This window comes from Apium graveolens, chromosome 4, assembly GCF_009905375.1.
Source record: "Apium graveolens cultivar Ventura chromosome 4, ASM990537v1, whole genome shotgun sequence".
Classification (NCBI taxonomy): Eukaryota; Viridiplantae; Streptophyta; class Magnoliopsida; order Apiales; family Apiaceae; genus Apium; species Apium graveolens.
The window spans coordinates 264,629,234-264,647,800 of NC_133650.1; the positions used below are offsets into that span (position 1 = coordinate 264,629,234).

General features: G+C 34.5%; 1 protein-coding gene across 1 annotated transcript; it reads left to right on the forward strand.

Moving 5' to 3' along the window:
* The first annotated feature begins 15,469 nt into the window (after positions 1-15,469).
* LOC141720913 (purine permease 3-like) lies at positions 15,470-18,440 on the forward strand. The gene is made up of 3 exons (XM_074523606.1): positions 15,470-16,028; positions 16,252-16,577; positions 17,984-18,440. The coding sequence occupies exons 1-3, from the start codon at positions 15,521-15,523 to the stop codon at positions 18,335-18,337; spliced, it is 1,188 nt and encodes a 395-aa protein (XP_074379707.1). The 5' UTR covers positions 15,470-15,520; the 3' UTR covers positions 18,338-18,440.
* Positions 18,441-18,567: the final 127 nt, after the last annotated feature.

The following is an 18,567-nucleotide window of genomic DNA, read 5'->3' on the forward strand; positions in this document are numbered from 1 at the left end:
GAGACTGTTATCAAATTTTATTTACAGATAAGCCAAGTAAAGGATTAGACTGAGAAATCAGAACTTAGACCTATACCAGAACTTAACAGTCATCAGAACATAATTTCTTAACTCGAAAAAGGAATGCCCATCTTAGTAAATCCTCATACAAGTTCTGAGTTATAGACTTCAGAACTTAATCATCAGAACGTGTAACTAGAACTTGTCCTCAGAATTTGTGCAATAATGACACAATGACTGTTTATCTAAAATAACATAGACCACCACAGAAATTTTCATCATTCAGATGGAGTGATTAGTGTGTGCATTAAGCTAAATAACAGACAAAGAGTAAAGTCTGATTCACTTCAGTACATCTTAGAAATAAGGCATAACTAAAATTTTGCTAAAGAGCTGTCATTGTCCTAAAACCTACTGATGAATGAGTTCATGCTTGAGTCCACCTCAACTGTTTTGTGCTAATTTTATGCATCTTTTGAAATTCTATTTTACAGTGGCTTCTCAGTGTAAGTGAGTCATGACTGTTTATCAGAATTTATGCTATTATCAGAGTATTTCTCCAGTAATCATAGAGTGTGAAAAGTCACCAAGAAAATATTTTGCTTTTCTAATGCATATCTACTTAATACCAGCAATGCACTTGGGTCGTCCCTTCCATATTTTTACTCTAGATCTCAAAGGAGTACCTGATTTTATTCTTTGATCTTTTTGCTTTTCCTTTTGATAAGTGAGGTTTATCAGCACTTAGTACATTCAGCAGTTTTACTAGTATCAGAACTTAACAGATGAGTAGCATTATTCTAATTTGTGACTTAGTAATAAGATATACAAAGTAAACTTAACTAAGCTCAATTATCAGAATTTGCTAGTGTCATAGGGTTTCCACTGAAATAATTACTTCTTACATGGAATCATTTGTTTATTGAAGACTACTAGGTCAGTATCTAGCACAGTTATCCTCATAGGATTGAATAGGTACTTGAACAGATATATCACTTATCAGAGTTTATAAACATATATCAGACAACAGTCAGTACTTAAAGACATTTATCAATTAAGCACAGAATACACAATGAGATTAATTCTGTAAATACTGAGCATAAAGTCTGATAACACAGAACAAGACTAAGCAGATTTAGAGAAAGAACCTGAAACCATTCCAAGTTCATTTACCAATCTTGTAAAAGTAGCTTCACACAGTGGTTTTGTGAAGATATCTGCTAGTTATTGATCTGTGGGAACAAAATGCAATTCCACTGTACCTTCATCCACATGTTCCCTGATGAAGTGGTACCTGATGCTGATGTGCTTTGTCATTGAGTGTTGAACTGGATTACCTGTCATAGCAATAGCACTTTGATTATCACAGTAAATAGGGATTTTGAAATATGTTAACCCATAATCCAGTAACTGATTCTTCATCCAAAGAATCTGTGCACAACAGCTTCCTGCAGCAATATACTCTGCTTCTGCAGTTGATGTGGAAATTGACTTTTGTTTCTTGCTGTACCAAGAAACCAATCTGCCTCCAAGAAATTGGCAGCTTCCACTTGTGCTTTTCCTGTCAATTTTGCAACCTGCAAAATCTGCATCTGAGTAACCTATTAGTTTAAAATCTGATTCTCTAGGATACCATAATCCCAGAGCAGTTGTTCTTTTAAGATACTTAAAGATTCTTTTTACAGCTGTTAAGTGAGGTTCTCTTGGATCTGCTTGAAATCTTGCATAAAGACAGGTAGCATACATGATATCAGGTCTACTAGCAGTTAGATAGAGTATAGAGCCAATCATACCTCTGTAGTCAGTAATATCTACTGATTTACCAGTATCCTTATCCAGTTTTGTCGCAGTGGCCATTGGAGTGGATGCACTTGAACAATCTTGCATTCCAAATTTCTTCATCAAGTTTCTGGTGTACTTAGTTTGACAAATAAAAGTGCCTTCCTCATTCTGCTTGACTTGAAGGCCCAGAAAATAGCTAAGTTCCCCCATCATACTCATCTGATATCTTGACTGCATTAGTTTGGCAAACTTTTTGCAAAGTTTGTCATTTGTAGATCCAAAAATGATATCATCAACATAAATCTGGACCAGAAGTAAGTCCTTTCCATGGTTGAGGTAGAACAGTGTTTTGTCTATTGTCCCTCGGTTGAATCCACTTTCCAGAAGAAACTGAGCCAAAGTCTCATACCATGCTCTAGGAGCTTGCTTAAGTCCATAAAGTGCTTTTTCAAGCCTGTAGACATAATCTGGATGTTTGGTGTCTACAAACCTGGAGGTTGTTCAACATATACCTCCTCCTCCAATTCTCCATTGAGAAAAGCACTTTTCACATCCATTTGAAAGACAGTAAACTTTTTGTGAGCAGCATAAGCCAAGAATATCCTTATGGCTTCTAACCTAGCAACTGGTGCAAATGTTTCATCATAATCAATTCCCTCATGTTGAAAATATCCTTTTACAACCAGCCTTGCCTTATTCCTTGTAATTATGCCATCACTGTCAGTTTTGTTTCTGAATACCCACTTTGTACCAACAACAGATCTATTCTTTGGTCTTGGCACTAGGGTCCAGACTTTGTTTCTTTCAAATTCATTCAACTCTTCCTGCATTGCTTGTACCCAATCAGCATCTTGAAGAGCTTCTTCCACTTTCTTTGGCTCAGTCTGAGAGAGAAAAGAATTGTAAAGACATTCATTTGAAGTACCTGTTCTAGTTCTGACACCTGCATCAGGATTTCCAATTATCAAATCAGGTGTATGTGATTTTGTCCACTTCCTTGCAGATGGAAGGTTTTCTCTAGAACTGGATGCTCCCCCAAGATCCATGCTATTTTCATTTTCATTTTCTGATGCTCCCCCTGAAACTATGCTCTCTGAGTTGGATTCTTCAGTATTTAGATTTTCAGCACTATCAGAACTTGGCTTATCAGAACTTGAAGAGCCAGATGTATGTTCTGATGTTTCTTGAGATGTGGTAGGATCTTGAGTATGCTCCCCCTGCATAGGTGCATCTTCCTTTGACGTAGTCTCCACAGTTTCAATAATATCAGAGTTTAATCCATCAGAGTTTACAGTATCAGGACTTAGACTATCAGGATTTTCTGTATCAGAATTTGAGTCTTCATTTTCAAATCTCAGCTGATCATGGTCAATGAAATCTTCAAGACTAGTAATCTTTTTGTCATCAAAAGAGACATTGATAGATTCCATGACCACTTTTGTTCTCAAATTATAGACTCTGAAGGCTTTTGTGGAAAGTGGATATCCAACAAAGATTCCTTCATCAGCTTTTAGATCAAACTTTGATAGCTGTTCAGGATGAGTCTTGAGAACAAAACACTTGCATCCAAATACATGAAAATATTTCAGATTTGGCTTCTTTTTCTTCACCATCTCATATGGTGTTTTTCCATGCTTGTTAATGAGTGTTGCATTTTGAGTAAAACAAGCAGTCTGCACAGCTTCAGCCCAGAAATAGGTTGGAAGCTTTGCTTCTTCAAGCATTGTACGTGTAGCTTCAATAAGAGTTCTATTCTTCCTTTCAACAACTCCATTTTGTTGTGGAGTTCCAGGAGCAGAAAATTCCTGCTTTATTCCATGGCTTTTGCAGAACTCTTCCATTATCAAATTCTTGAACTCAGTGCCATTATCACTCCTTAAAACTTTCACAGAATCTTTGACCATTTTATCCAGATGTTTGATATGATCAATCAAGGTTGATGCAGTTTCACTTTTTGTATGCAAGAAATACACCCATGTGTATCTGGTGAACTCATCCACTATGACCAACGCATACTTCTTCTTTGCAATAGACATGACATTTACTGGACCAAATAGATCAACATGTATTAGATGATAAGGCTTAAGAATTGATGATTCAGTCTTGCTCTTGAATGAAGATTTTCTTTGTTTGGCTTTCTGACATGAATCACAAAGACCATCAGGAGCAAATACTGTGTTTGGCAATCCTCTCACAAGATCTTTCTTGACCAGTTCATTTATATTGTTGAAATTTAAATGAGAGAGTTTCTTATGCCAATTCCAGCTTTCTTCAATTGATGCTCTACTCATTAGACAGATTGCAGAACCATCAATACTTGTTGAAAGCTTAGCTTCATAAATGTTACCACGCCTGTATCCTTTCAGAACAACTTTGCCTTTAGATTTACTCACAATTTCACAGTGTTCTTCAAAGAAATCAACATGATAACCTCTGTCACAGATTTGACTTATACTCAGTAGGTTGTGTTTAAGTCCTGAGACTAGAGCTACTTGTTTAATTATGACATTTGCAAGATTGATATTGCCATATCCCAATGTTTTTCCAATGTTGCCATCTCCATAAGAAACACTTGGGCCAGCTTTCTCCACAAAGTCTGATAGCAGGGCCTTATTTCCAGTCATATGTCCTGAACATCCACTGTCCAGAACTAGAATATTTTTCCTGTTGCCCTGCAATCACAAAGACCACTAATTATTAATTTTAAGGACCCAGACTTGCTTGGATCCTTTGGCCTTATTAAGTTTGTTAACATTTGCAGCGGATTTAGCAACAGAGTTTACGTTAACATTTTTCTTATCAGAACTTACACTATCAGACTTTGAATCAGAATTTACACTAGAAGGAACAATGGAAACTTTCTTCAAAGAAGGTTTTATTTGATAATAATCATTGTACAAACTATGATATTCCTTACAAGTATAAATGGAATGCCATAAACTACCACAATGAAAACAAGGATTTTGTGGTTTGTATCTAACAGACTGACTCTTAACTCCTGATTTTGAAGGTAAGGAGTTAATATTCTTATTCTTCCTGCAAAAAGAAGCCAGATGGTTAGAACTTCCACAGTTATGACATGTTTTCCTAGGAGCATCAGGAACAGGTTTATAATCATTGCTTTTATTCACACCTTCCTTTCCATTCCTATTTTTCCTAGGTGATTTTACCTTGTTTGCATTCTTGACATCTTTCAGCTTATGCTTAAGCTGCTTCTTTGTCATTAAGCCTATGTTCACTTCAGCTGTCTTTTCCTGTTTTAGTTTATCAGAAGTTAATTTCTTTGTAACTTCTGATTTTTCATTTTCAGACTTTACAGTTACAAACTTAACAGGTTTTAACTTTGGCTTTTGTTTATCAACAGACTTAATCTCTTCAGTTCCTTTATCTTTCTTATCTTCTCCATAACCTAAGCCCTCTTTCCAGTTTCCACTACTTAGCAAATTTTGAGTTATTTTGCCAGAGTTAGTCCAAGTCCTGATAATCTCTCTTTCCTTTTCTAACTCAGTTTTTAGAGATTCATTTAATTTTAGCACTTCATTCCTAACATAAAAAGCATCATCTCTATCCTTCTGAGTTTGATGGAACATGACTAACTCTTTTTCTAAGAAATCATTTTTTTTCTTAAATGCAAGATTTTCAGAAGTTAATCTTTCACATGTTAAAGTTTGGTCTCTATAGCTAACAAACATGGTTTTAAGATATCTTCTCAACTCATTAATATCATCAGTATGAAAATCATAAGTAGTCTGAGGTACCTTTGTTTCAGCAGCTTCAGAACTGCTCTCAGTACTTTCTTTATCAGCATTTGTCATCAATGCATAGTTTTCCTCACTTTCAGAGTCTGAGGTGTCTGTCCAGCTTTTCTGCTTTATGACAAGAGCCTTGCCTTTGTCACCCTTTACCTTCTTGCAGTCAGGAGATATGTGGCCTTTCTCACCACAGTTATAGCATTTAACATTGGTGTAATCTCCCCTGTCAGACTTTCCTCCTCTGCCTTCAGATCTTCTGAAATTCTTCTTATCAGAACTTATGCCTTTCCTGGAAAACTTCTTTCCCTTCCTGAACTTCCTGTATGCAATTTTTGTGATTCCTTTCACCATAAGAGCACACAGCTTCATCATCTCCTCATCAGCATCAGTCTCAGGCAAGCTTTCAGAATCTGAGTCATCATCACTCTCAGAACTTGATGACTCAGTATCAGACTTTATGAAAAGAGCTTTACCCTTGTCTTTCTTTGAGGAAGCTGCTTTGGGGAATTCTTCTTCAGCCTTAAGAGCAACTGTCTTTGACTTTTCTCCTTTCCTCTTGCTTCTTTGTTCCATCTCCAGCTCATGAGTCTTGAACATTCCATAGATTTCGTCAAGAGTTGTTTCATCAAGATTGAAGTTGTCTCTTATTGTCGTTGCCTTCAAATCCCAGCATTCAGGAAGAGCTAACAGGAACTTAAGGTTTGAATCTTCAAGATCATACTCTTTATCAACCAATGACAAATCATTCAAAAGTTTGACAAATCTATCATATATTTCATTCAATGACTCATTAGTCTTTGAGTCAAAGTGTTCATACTCTTGAGTGAGTATTGTATTCCTGTTCTTCTTAATTGTGTCAGTTCCCTGACACCTTGTTTCCAGAGCATCCCATATCTCCTTAGCAGTCTTGCAGTTGATTACCCTGTTTGACATTACATTATCAATGGCACTATGCAGTAAGTGTCATACCTTAGCATCCTTAGCAATTGATGCTATGTCTTCAGCAGTATAATCACTCTTCTCCTTTGGTACGGTCTTTGCTGCTTCACCTGCAACTGCAACAGCGAGTTTGGTTGGTTTGTGAGGGCCTTCCTTGATTCTATCAAGGTATTCTGGATCTGTTGCTTCCAGGAACATGGTCATCCTTACCTTCCATATGGGATATTCAGATGGTCTCAGTATGGGAACTCTGATGGTCTCATACCGACTCTGAATTTGTGTCTTTGGTGGTTCCTCAGTTTTGGTAGGCTTAGTTGGAGTTTCTGTGTCCGACATGATTGTGTTTGGATCTTTAACTGTATGTATGTTAACAGATAGGCTCTGATACCAATTGTTAGGTCACACACACACTGTAGAGGGGGTGAATACAGTGTATAGTACACCCAAATCGAACTTTAAGAACTTAAGTAACAGAAAACAAACTTTATTGAAATAATAAACTCTGTTACAGTATGGAACTGTTACCTCTCAGTGATGAACAAATATCACGAGAGCTGCTAGGGTTACAATGAATAATCTTTTCTAATAATGATAACACTTATAGTGTAAACCCTATATCAGTGTTTATATACTACACAGTTACAAGATAATCGCTAATTGATATGGAATATAATTCTGCTTCCTAAAATATATCAATCAGATATCTTTTCTTCCAAGTATTCCATTCTTCACGGAATTCCTTCTTCATGCATATCTCTTCTTATGTTTATCTTGATCTTCTTTCCTTTAATCAGCTACTGTCCTTATCTGATCGTCCTTCAGCACTTAAGTTCTGATATCTATCTTCTGACGATTATCTCCTGATAACATATGTACTGATATCCTTAAGTCCTGACTTCCAGTATAAGTACTGATCAACAGTTAAGTACTGATTTATCCTGTTCAAGTAAGATCTGAAAGCTAAACATAAAACATATTAGCCATGACATTATCAAATATATCTAACATAAATAAATATAAATTTAAAATTATAAATTACACAAGATCAAACCTTACGGATGGACAGACATCATGAAAATGAACAAATATACCAAAAATTAGGCTATTTAAATAATATTAATCATGTTTTTATAAGTTTTTTTTGAATTTAGGGCTTTCTGGGTTAGTTAAAACCGACCATTAGGGTTTCTAGGGTTACTTAAAACCGACCGACATTTAGTAAAACCGACCAACAGTATTTTAGGCCGATTTTTTTGTGAAAAATTAAAAACCCCGCCTTTAACAGCAACGACGTCGTTTTGCATGCTGCACAGATACCAACCTCATAACCGACCGCCCCGACGGTCGGTTTTAAGCGTGGTATAAATAAAAAAAATCTTTCATTTTCCTTTATTTGTTTCTTCTCACAATTTCTCAATTTCTCTCAAAAACTCCGAAATCTCACTCAAAATCTCACTCAATGGTGGCGTACAATCAATGAAGAACAGCTTCTCACTCAAAATCTCCTCTCTATTTCTCACTCAATGTAAGTATATGTTTTTATATATATGTTTTTTTTGTGTGTGTGTGTTTTTTGTGTGTGTAAGTATAGATGTTTATATATATGTTTTTTGTGTGTGTGATTCGAGGTAATTAAGGATCGAAGTTCAAAATGAACCTTTTCACTTCAAATCGTAGTTTTCAGTTTTGATAAGTTTTTGCATGAAAAATATTCGTCTGATTTGGTGATTTGTTGAATATACGTATAAGTAAAAATCTGGGTTTTTTCGTCGGTTTGTTGAGATATGTATAAGTATAAATCTGTTTTTAGGGTAGATTTTTAGGGGTTTTCTCTTTCGCTCACGTAATTTAATTTCGTACTCGAAATTTATAATTTGTTGAATATATGTATGTGTGTGTGATGTATATATGTTTATGCTCCATAATATGTTTGTATATATGTTTACGCTCTCGTATTTTCGTTTCGTAATCGAGGTTTATAATCGAAGTTAATGTATGAGTTTTGAAGCTTTAATTTATTGAATAAATAGTGAAATTAAGTTTATTTGATGCTATGGTTTAATTTATGTAATTGTTGGATAAATTATGAAAATGTTTGATAATTTCCTATGTATTTTTATGTGATGTGATTTCAACATCGAGGTTTGTAATCGAAGTTAATGTATGAGTTTTCAAAATTTTAATTTATTGAATAAATAGTGAAATTAAGTTTATTTGATGGTATGGTTTAATTTATGTAATTGTTGGATAAATTGTGAAATTGTTGGATACATTTTTATATGCAAGTCGATTTATTTGATTTAGTGCATACATTTTATATGCATTTTTGTCGTCAATTTGTATGTTCGTATATTTGTGCTAATATATTCTTATATTTTTCATTTTAAGATCTTTTTACTTGGATGCTAGCGGTGGTCATGATTACGGTGGTGTTGTTTGCGATGGCGAGGAAAGAGAAGGGGAAGGAAGTTGAAAAAGATAAGGGAAAGGGAAAAGCTAGCAAGGATAATGGTGGAAAAGGCACGTCGAAGGGCAAAGGAAAGGGTACTAAGGGCAATGGTAGAGGAAAGAAAAAGATGGGGAAATTGAGTTTGCGTGATGAGCCGACGGATTTGGATCCGGACCCGAATGATCCGACTAGACACATGACACCTAAAGAGGAACGAGAATGGCGACCTCGATTACATTCACGTGGCATCTATGGAGAAAAACCGCCATTAAAGCCATACCGCATTGATATCTCCAATGGACAGTAAGTCTTAAATAAGTTTTTAAATTGCATTATTACTATATATTGTTGTGTTCTTAAGTGCATGAGATTATGTTCATTGCTTTGTGTGTATATAGCATTGAAAATGATACCGCTAAAAAAACTTTGTTAAGCATGATTCGGGAGAAGTGGCCTATTGGGCGTTATACTTTTACCGACATTGAAGAACATAATCCGGGTTGGTTAAATACAAGGGTTTTAGAGTTTCAAGTAAGTTTAAAACCCTTTTTTTGTTTGCATTTGTTTATTGATTTTATGATGCATTTATCCTTAATCTTTGTTGTAATTTTTAGAAATATTATAGACATCTTAAGGAGCAAAGCCGTTCAAAATCCCGGAAAATTGTTGAAGATCACATCAAGTTGACAATCAAAAGGACGTTGAATGAGCTTAGAAAAAGAGTTGACAGAAAAGCAAGAGAAGGGGGCATTTCAAAGGAATCTTTAAATACGCCTTATTGGTCTGTTGCTTTTTGGAAGGATCTTTTAAAGTATTGGGAGACAAATGAAGGGCACTTACATAGGTCGTCGGTTGGATCCGCTAACCGGCAACAAGTTGAAAGATTACATAGTGTTGGTGCTCGGTCATTTAACAAAGTGCGAGAGGTAATGAAATTTTTTTCAAATATGCACACATGCACACACACACACATACACATTTATCTCGTTTAATAATGTCAACTAAGCACGTGCTAATATAAGTTGTTTTTATGTTGAAAGGTAATGACGAACAAAAACAAGAAGAAACCGACGAGACTTGAGGTTTGGGATAAGTGTCATATGAGAGTTGGATCAGATCCGGAAAATCCTCATTTATTTTAAGTCTACATGTGTATCCTCATTTTTTTTAAATAGAATTAAGTGTGCATTCTCATTTTATTTTTATTTTAATAGATTTAATTGTTCCAATAAAACTTGAAAATTGTGTAGGAACATGCATTCTCATTTTTATTTTTATTTTTATAGATTTAATTTAGTGTGCATTCTCATTTTTATTTGTATTTTTATAGATTTAATTGTTCCAATAAAATTTGAAAATTGTGTAGGAACGATATGCCGCTATTCTTGAGCGTATGCCCGTGGAGGTGACACAAACGGGTGATAGAGATGAGCCATGGGATTGGTGGATGGAAGCATTGGGGTTCCCCGAAGGTAAAAAAGCCAAAAAAGAATTATGTTGTTGGATTCCCAAATGGTCGAGCCACCGATCTTTTGCCTACATTAGCTACGCGCTACCGAGATTCCACCCGGAATGAAGCCGGCTCATCCTCATCCGCTCCTAGAAAACGTGAAGCCATCCCCGACAATGTTTATCTTGCCATCATGAGAAACGTGCTTACAGAGATTCGTGCTAATCCAAGTCATTTTGCTCACCAACTATCTGATGAGGAGATAACCACATTTGCTCGTACCGCCCTTGAGGCCTCAGATTCATCCTCCGATCCAAGTCAAAGATTGCAATAGAACAACCTAATTGGTGGTGAGATTGTACACATTGTTGGGAGTTTGGTTGAAGACATCGTCCAGAAAACCGAAACTCGTATTGCTGAGGTATAAATTAATTTGTGTTGTTTAATTATTTTTTCTCATTTACAAATAATTTGTTTCTTTTTTATAATTGTGCATATAGGAAAATAATCGGCGTGCTTTGGAAGATGACAAGGATTATACATCCGAGGACGAGGTGACGGATGATGAGGACGTTGATGATGTTGGTGGCGATGGTGGGCAGGAAGATGAAGACGGTGAATCGTCCAAAGTTTCCTTGTCGGATTAGTTAAATTTATCGTTTATGAGATGATTGTAATTTAAGACTTTGTCGTATATGGGATGATGCTATGTTTGTAATGCGATACTTTATTATGTTGGTTTTAAAGCTACGTTGCGGTTTGATGCTCCGGTTGTCGGAGTTACTATTTTGTTTGAATGGATATATTATGGTTATGACATTATAGATATTAGTGTTTTATCGGATTTAGTATTTTGTTTGATTTGATGTATTGATTATGTTGAATTGAGAATTGGTGTTTTCTTGATTTGGATGTGTAGAAAATTGGTATTTTATTGATTTGGATTGTTTTGGATTGGTTTGGTATGGGACTGCAGAAAACATGCAATTTTTTTTTTGAAATTTAACATCAAAACCGACCGACATAATACATAACCGACCATCTTTTACCATTATAATTCCCAGAAAACCGACCGTTTACAGACATAACCGACCATCTCCTTCGTAAAACTGACCATGTTCTTGACAGGGTGGTCGGTTATAGAGTGGTCGGTTATGTGTAGTTAAGTTAGCTTCTGAAATAAAACCGACCATTATGCACATTTTGACCACGGTCGGTTATGAGTTTAAGTCAACATTTTTTACCATTATAATTCCCAGAAAACCGACCGTTTACAGACATAACCGACCATCTTCTTCGTAAAACCGACCATCTTCTTGACAGGGTGGTCAGTTATAGAGTGGTCGGTTATGTGCAGTTAAGTTAGCTTCTGAAATAAAACCGACCATTTTGCACATTTTGACCACGGTCGGTTATGTGTTTCAGTCAACATTTAAAAAGTAGACATAACCGACCACCGGTGGTCGGTTTTGCGTTGATGACATGGCACCACGTGTGCACACGTGGTGACACGTATACAAAGTGACCCCACATATTGGTCCAGGGAAAAGACACATAATCGACCAGCTTGGTGGTCGGTTATGATGGTTAAACCCGACCATATATCATAACCGACCAGTCTTAAACCGGCCACTACACTTAGTCGGTTTTAAGTCTTTAATCGACCATTTTTGCTTAAAACCGTCCATTAAAGTCGGTCGGTTTTGTCCTATTCTCCTGTAGTGAATACATATATAATCTGATTATAATAATAATTGTCAACCCGTACAATTATAATTCAATCCGATTATAACAATTATTATTGATCCATATAATTATTACTCATTACAATGATAATAATTGTCTATTATCAAGTTCATATTATTATGTATTGGATTTAAATCCACATGTCCTTCACTCCCTGGATTGAGGAAGATTACTCATCTCCTACGAAGAATAAAAGATAACAAAAAGATAAAAAGAAGCATTCAATACATAACAAAATTGTAGATTTCTCGGGCCATCAAAGCTAATATGATTTTCTTCAAACTTGAATCGTCACAACATGCAAATACATCCGGATTATCGTGCCACCACTCACAAGTCACAACATATAATCAAATTTATATTTTTATTATGTATTGCTTGAAATTCTATAAAACCAGACCGTTGAGGTCAGTACACTGAATGACCACAGCCTACCCACTAACACTTGTTTGGACCTTTCACCGGAAAGAAATATCGGCCTGGGCTTTTGAGTAAATAGGTAACTGATTTATTTCATCCAAAGTTGTTCACTTTTTCTTATCTTTTTTTGCGAACCTAAAGTGTTTTACTTTTTGATATTTAGTTGCTATAGTTTCTTATTTTATTAGTTTTACTTCTAATTATATACATTTTGTCCTCTTCTCTTGTATATAATAAAATTTAAAAAAATGTCCAAAATATATTATATTTCAGTATTAAGTGCCCGAACTCTGTTATGCGCGAACTTCTACCTTTAATAACCATTAACCACGGAATACGATTTATAGCGCATATATATATATATATATATATATATATATTTATAAAAAATATATGCGTGTTTCATTTTAAATTTACTAAGGATACGTATATTAAAAATATATATTCAATTAAATTTAAATGGATCACGCATGTTGATGCATGTTCAACATGTATTTTCTTTAAATTTCTAAAAAAATGAATCCGTATTTGTGTGATACGTATTGGGTGGGCATTTAGCATAGTGTCTCCCGAGTACAGGCATTTTGAACATATAATCTCCAAAATATTGGTATTTTGGTTTTTCACTCATTAAAATCGAGCAAAAGTTCGTATATTCTATATTAAAATTAAGAAAATGAGTTAATTATCAGAAAAAAACAATTATGATTAAATACAATTAAATTGTTAAAAGGTAATATAAAATCGAATATGAAACGTATATAATCAAAATAAATAATTTAATAATTTATTCGTTTTTACAAACCAAAACACAGGAAGACGAGAGCCTACCACTAAAACTTGTCTAGAAGCATTTCACTAGAAAGAAATATGCGGCTGGCCTTGAGCAAAATAGGTAACTAAATTATTTCATAAGCTGGGCTTATCATCCACTCACATCACTTCTATCTTTCAGTCCATCACACTAAAGCTGTTCCCTTTTTTTCCTAAGCTAAAGTTGTTAACTTGTTCAACTTTTTATAAAAATTGGCAGAGTTTTTAAAAATTACCAATAAATTACTCAAAACTTGATAAAAGATGGTTGTCTGATGTCATCGATGTTCGATAAATTATTTAAATTTTTTGTTCCGATTAAAAAAATAATAATATACAATTGCATGGGACCGATCCAGAATTATTTTAGAGGACATCAAACAAATTTTGAAAAAATATTCTTATATTTTAAAATTTTCATGCTCATAATATTATATATTTTTTAAAAAATTCAATAACAAAAAATTGTAAAATTTAATTTTACGGGAAAATGTGTTGGTCAGTGCCCTTATTAGGTCTTTTAACGTTGGTCCATATATTTATAGTTTTCCGAAGTGAATGGTTTTGATGAATTAATTTTATTTTTTACAAGAATATTTATGTATCGAATTATAACCGTACAATGCCCAGAGAGCAGTGACGTTTATTCAGCAGGAAGAAGTTGGGCCGCCGTCGACTGCACTTATTGCTTCAACTAAAATGATCGTGTCTTCAGGCTTTTGTTTTGAGTAGGACCGTAAATTCAAGCTTCTGCTCATTGATGCGCAATTTCTCATTTCTTCGCTACATTTATTAACAGTCTTATTGCTAAAATCGACAATCTGCAAAATGTTATAAGTAAATACTAAGGAGGTGATGCCTTCCCTTAATTTTTTTGGCTTATTGCATTGATGCCTTCCCTTGTAACCTAAAGAGGTGACTACGAAAATCCAAAAGTACGTACAAATATGTCAAAAGCAAGAATAATAATAATGTTTGTCTTGTTTAAAATAATAAAATCGCAATTTTCTCCTAAATATCGCCTTCAACGACCAATTTCAAAGAGTGTGACTATGAGCTTGCAACATATGTTTATAATAATCGTCTTCAATAGATAGATACATCTATATTTAATAGTTATTTCAATTACTATTCATTTCATTTAATAATACAGTATTGAGACTTGATCGACTGCAGCACTATATACTACTTATATATTGGTAACCTTTCTTTATCCTTTTTAGATGAATACTAGTAAATTGAATGAACTTCCGCCCTATCCAGCAGAAAATAAAATGCCTATTCACCTAGAAATGAGTCGAATGACCGTTAACAACATAGATACAACTATTATTATTTAAAGAGCGGCGGTAGGTAAAGAAATCTAGAATGATTTGTAATTTTGGATTATTTTAATCTATAAAATTGATGTGAATATATGAAGATCCGGTTTATTAATTGTATAATGGTCAATTTTCACATAATATTTTAAAACTATTTTAGATCCAATTTTAGATACATTTCTCTTATCTAGATTTTTGGAAATGTGAGTGTCAAAACCACCTATATTGGTTTACAATATAGTCATATAGACGCTATAGTTATATATATATATATATATATATATATAAAGATTTAGACGCTACCGTATGACAAATAAATTAATTATCTTTCAAGTTAAATACTATCATAAGAATATCACGAATTAGGACGAGCAAATTACGTTTAAACCACGACAATTTATAAGCCACGTATCATGACAAGCTCATAATTGATTATCACAATCCTCTACTAATTTTTTCTTATTATAGTTGAAAGCAATATACCACAATGGATCCCAAATTAATTTTTAAAAGATATTTAATATTTTTTTTTATTTGTAGGGCTCGTATATACGCACAAGGGATCTATTTCATTGGAGATTTACTAATAATATAATGAACAATGAGTGAGAAATTTTTTCAAAATGTTTCCGCGTATTTTACATTTCTCAAGAAAAAAATAGTAAAATTTTTTAATGAAGTGACGAGAAGACATATCAGCAATAATGTCGGGATGAGACATAATCAATCTGTCCATGACAAGATTTATATAAATAGGCCTAAAATGATACGCAGGAAACAAAATTGACATGCCTGGTATAAAATTGCATGCAGATGTTTAAGGTAAAAAATAGAAAGTATTTAATACATGAAACATAGCACTATAGGAAAAACAAAACAGAACACCCCATTAGAACTCACACAAAATACCAGCCTACTGTCTTTGCAAAGCATGGTGAACATGGAAGCTGAAATTCATGCCGAAGAAGCACCACCACCATCACTTAGTCCTTCCATGAAAAGAACCCTACTTATAATAAACTGCATAGTTCTTTCCATCGGAAACTGCGGTGGTCCATTGATCATGCGCCTCTATTTCATCCACGGCGGCAAAAGAATCTGGCTATCAAGTTTTCTCGAAACAGCTGGATGGCCATTTATTCTCATTATTCTCATCGCCGCCTTCTTCTACCGCCGCATCACCACTGGTAAATCCACTGCTAAGCTATTCAACATGAAACCACGCTTGTTCTTCGCATCAGCTTTCATTGGAATTCTCACCGGTCTCGATGATTATCTGTATGCATATGGTGTTTCTAAATTGCCCGTGTCTACTTCGGCAATAGTAATCGCATCACAACTTGGATTCACTGCAGGCAAGGATTAGGCCAACTTTAAATTTCAGCAAGATTTTAACTTTTCCCGAAAAGTTATTTTAATTTTTTTAAGTCACCGGCACACGGCTAAACTTAAAAAATCAGTAATAACTTCGTTACCAAGAAATCTAAAAATTGACCTATGAAAAAATACCATTTTAAGTCATTTTGAATTTTTGATGGCACTGACAGTACCAATTTCTGGGGACGCTTGTAAATGCAGGTTTTGCATATTTGCTTGTCAAGCAGAGATTCACTTCATTTTCAATCAACTCGGTTGTTTTGTTGACAATTGGATCTGGAGTACTAGCTCTACATACGAGTAGTGATAAACCGGAGGGAGAGTCGAAAAAGGAGTATATTTTAGGCTTTATTCTGACGCTTGGAGCTGCAGTATTATACGGATTTATATTGCCGTTGATTGAGTTGACATATCAGAAGGCAAAACAAGTGGTTGATTATATGTTGGTGATGGAGATTCAAATGGTTATGTGTTTGTTTGCTACTCTTTTTTGCACTGTGGGGATGCTTATCAACAATGATTTCCAGGTATGTTTTTGAGTTTTTCTCTCTAATATATGCGTGTATATGCATAATTATCATGTGACAAAATCTTCAACGTGTAGTATATCTGCATAAACTTTATGATAAGTTGTTAGGCACAGTTTGTAATTCCTGATATGGCACAATCTAAATTTGGACGATTAGAGAAGGGTGTTGGAAGTTAAGTCACCAGGAGTACAAACTACCTATCCAATTCTTTAGATTTTTTGGAGCACCATCTCTATTGGATTGTGTGCATTTTTTGGTAGGCCAATCAGGTTAAACGTCACGAATCACAAGTATATTAATTTATAGAATACATAGTGTACATATAAACAATTCTCATTAGTCAATTTTTACTAATCCACAGCAGTTAACTCAGTTCGTTGAGGTCGGACTTGCCATTCCAATATCCTAGTTCTGATTCCGCTCATATTTAAGTAGGAAATCTTGTCGATAAGATACTGTGCTAATCTCTCTAGAATTAGTCGAGAACCCGAGGGAACTTAGCCGTATATCGGCAACCTGTTTTTGGTCTATAACAACCTGGATGCACATAAAATTGGTAGGTTGGATTTTGTTATTTCCTATGCTCTCTTGCTCCAGGATTAACTGTTATGTTTGTCTTGGCATTTCCAGCTCATTGTATGTGATCTTAGTTGACTGTATGTAATCTTATTACAAACGAGATGCAACCCATGGTGATCAATGCTGATCTAACATGCAATAATTTGTAGTCATGAAAGCTGCATCATTACTTCTTGAAATGCTCACCAAATTTATGAAAGATAAACATTAAGCTAGAGAATTAAAATCGTGCGGGACCTACGTGTGGAATAAATATTTTCTCTATTTAAAAAGGTCTTTTCAACTTGGAATAATTTTTTCACCACATAAACATACATATAAAAAGTCCAAACGACTTTTATTATAATACTCTCTCCGTCTCATTTGATTCTTAACATTTTCCACATTTATCTATATCATTATTTGAAAATGTTAAGAATCAAATATTGACAGAAAGAGTACATGATATTGTCTAGTTTAATTTTTTTTATATCGCATTCAGGCCACGCTAATATTTGCAAAGTCGAAATTTAGTGGAAATTATAATTCATGGGGTAGAAAGGAAGCAAGAGCACAACTTTTGAAATAGTATAGTCCACTTTCTGGGACAGTGGTTCTACGAACCTGTCTACATTGAGTATATGAATGAAAGCACAAAAGGAAAGAGTGGATGTGTTGAGACTTGAGAATTGAGAAGACGCAAAAGTAGATTGATCTTATAAGATTATTGGTGCACCACACAACTCCAATCAAATAACAAAAGTTAAACCAATAACTAACCATATGTAATACTTTGTTTTCTGATGAACACCAAAACTTTAACCATTTGTCATGAATAATTGCAGGCAATTGCAATAGAAGCAAAAAACTTTGAACTGGGAGAGACCAAGTACTTTGTGGTACTAGTTTGCAGTGGAATGATATGGCAGTGTTTCTTTTTAGGAGCAATCGGGGTTATTTTTTGTGCCTCGTCTTTGTTATCCGGCATTATTATAGCTGTTTTACTTCCTGTTACAGAAGTTTTAGCTGTTATATTTTACCACGAAAAATTCCAAGCAGAGAAAGGAATTGCTCTTGTTCTTTCTCTCTGGGGTTTTGTTTCTTACTTTTACGGCGAAGTTAAACAGGGCAAGAAAATGGAAAAGATTCGTCGAGCAACTGAAATGGAGCTGCCGCTAAGTCAGATTGTAGCTTCCTAAACATGTATTGGTTAGATAGAATGTATAATAAATCAACTCAACTTCCTCGTTGACATGAAAATTTCGATTGGCCGATTGCAATATTTATATATATTACTGCCGACTAGGATTAAAGGAGTAAATAGCAGTTATTCATTCAACAAACTGTTCGGTACTGATAGCCTCTGTCAAATGTTTACAACTGCATGTAAGCTAATTAAACTTTTTTTTAACTAATTAAGTAATTTTAT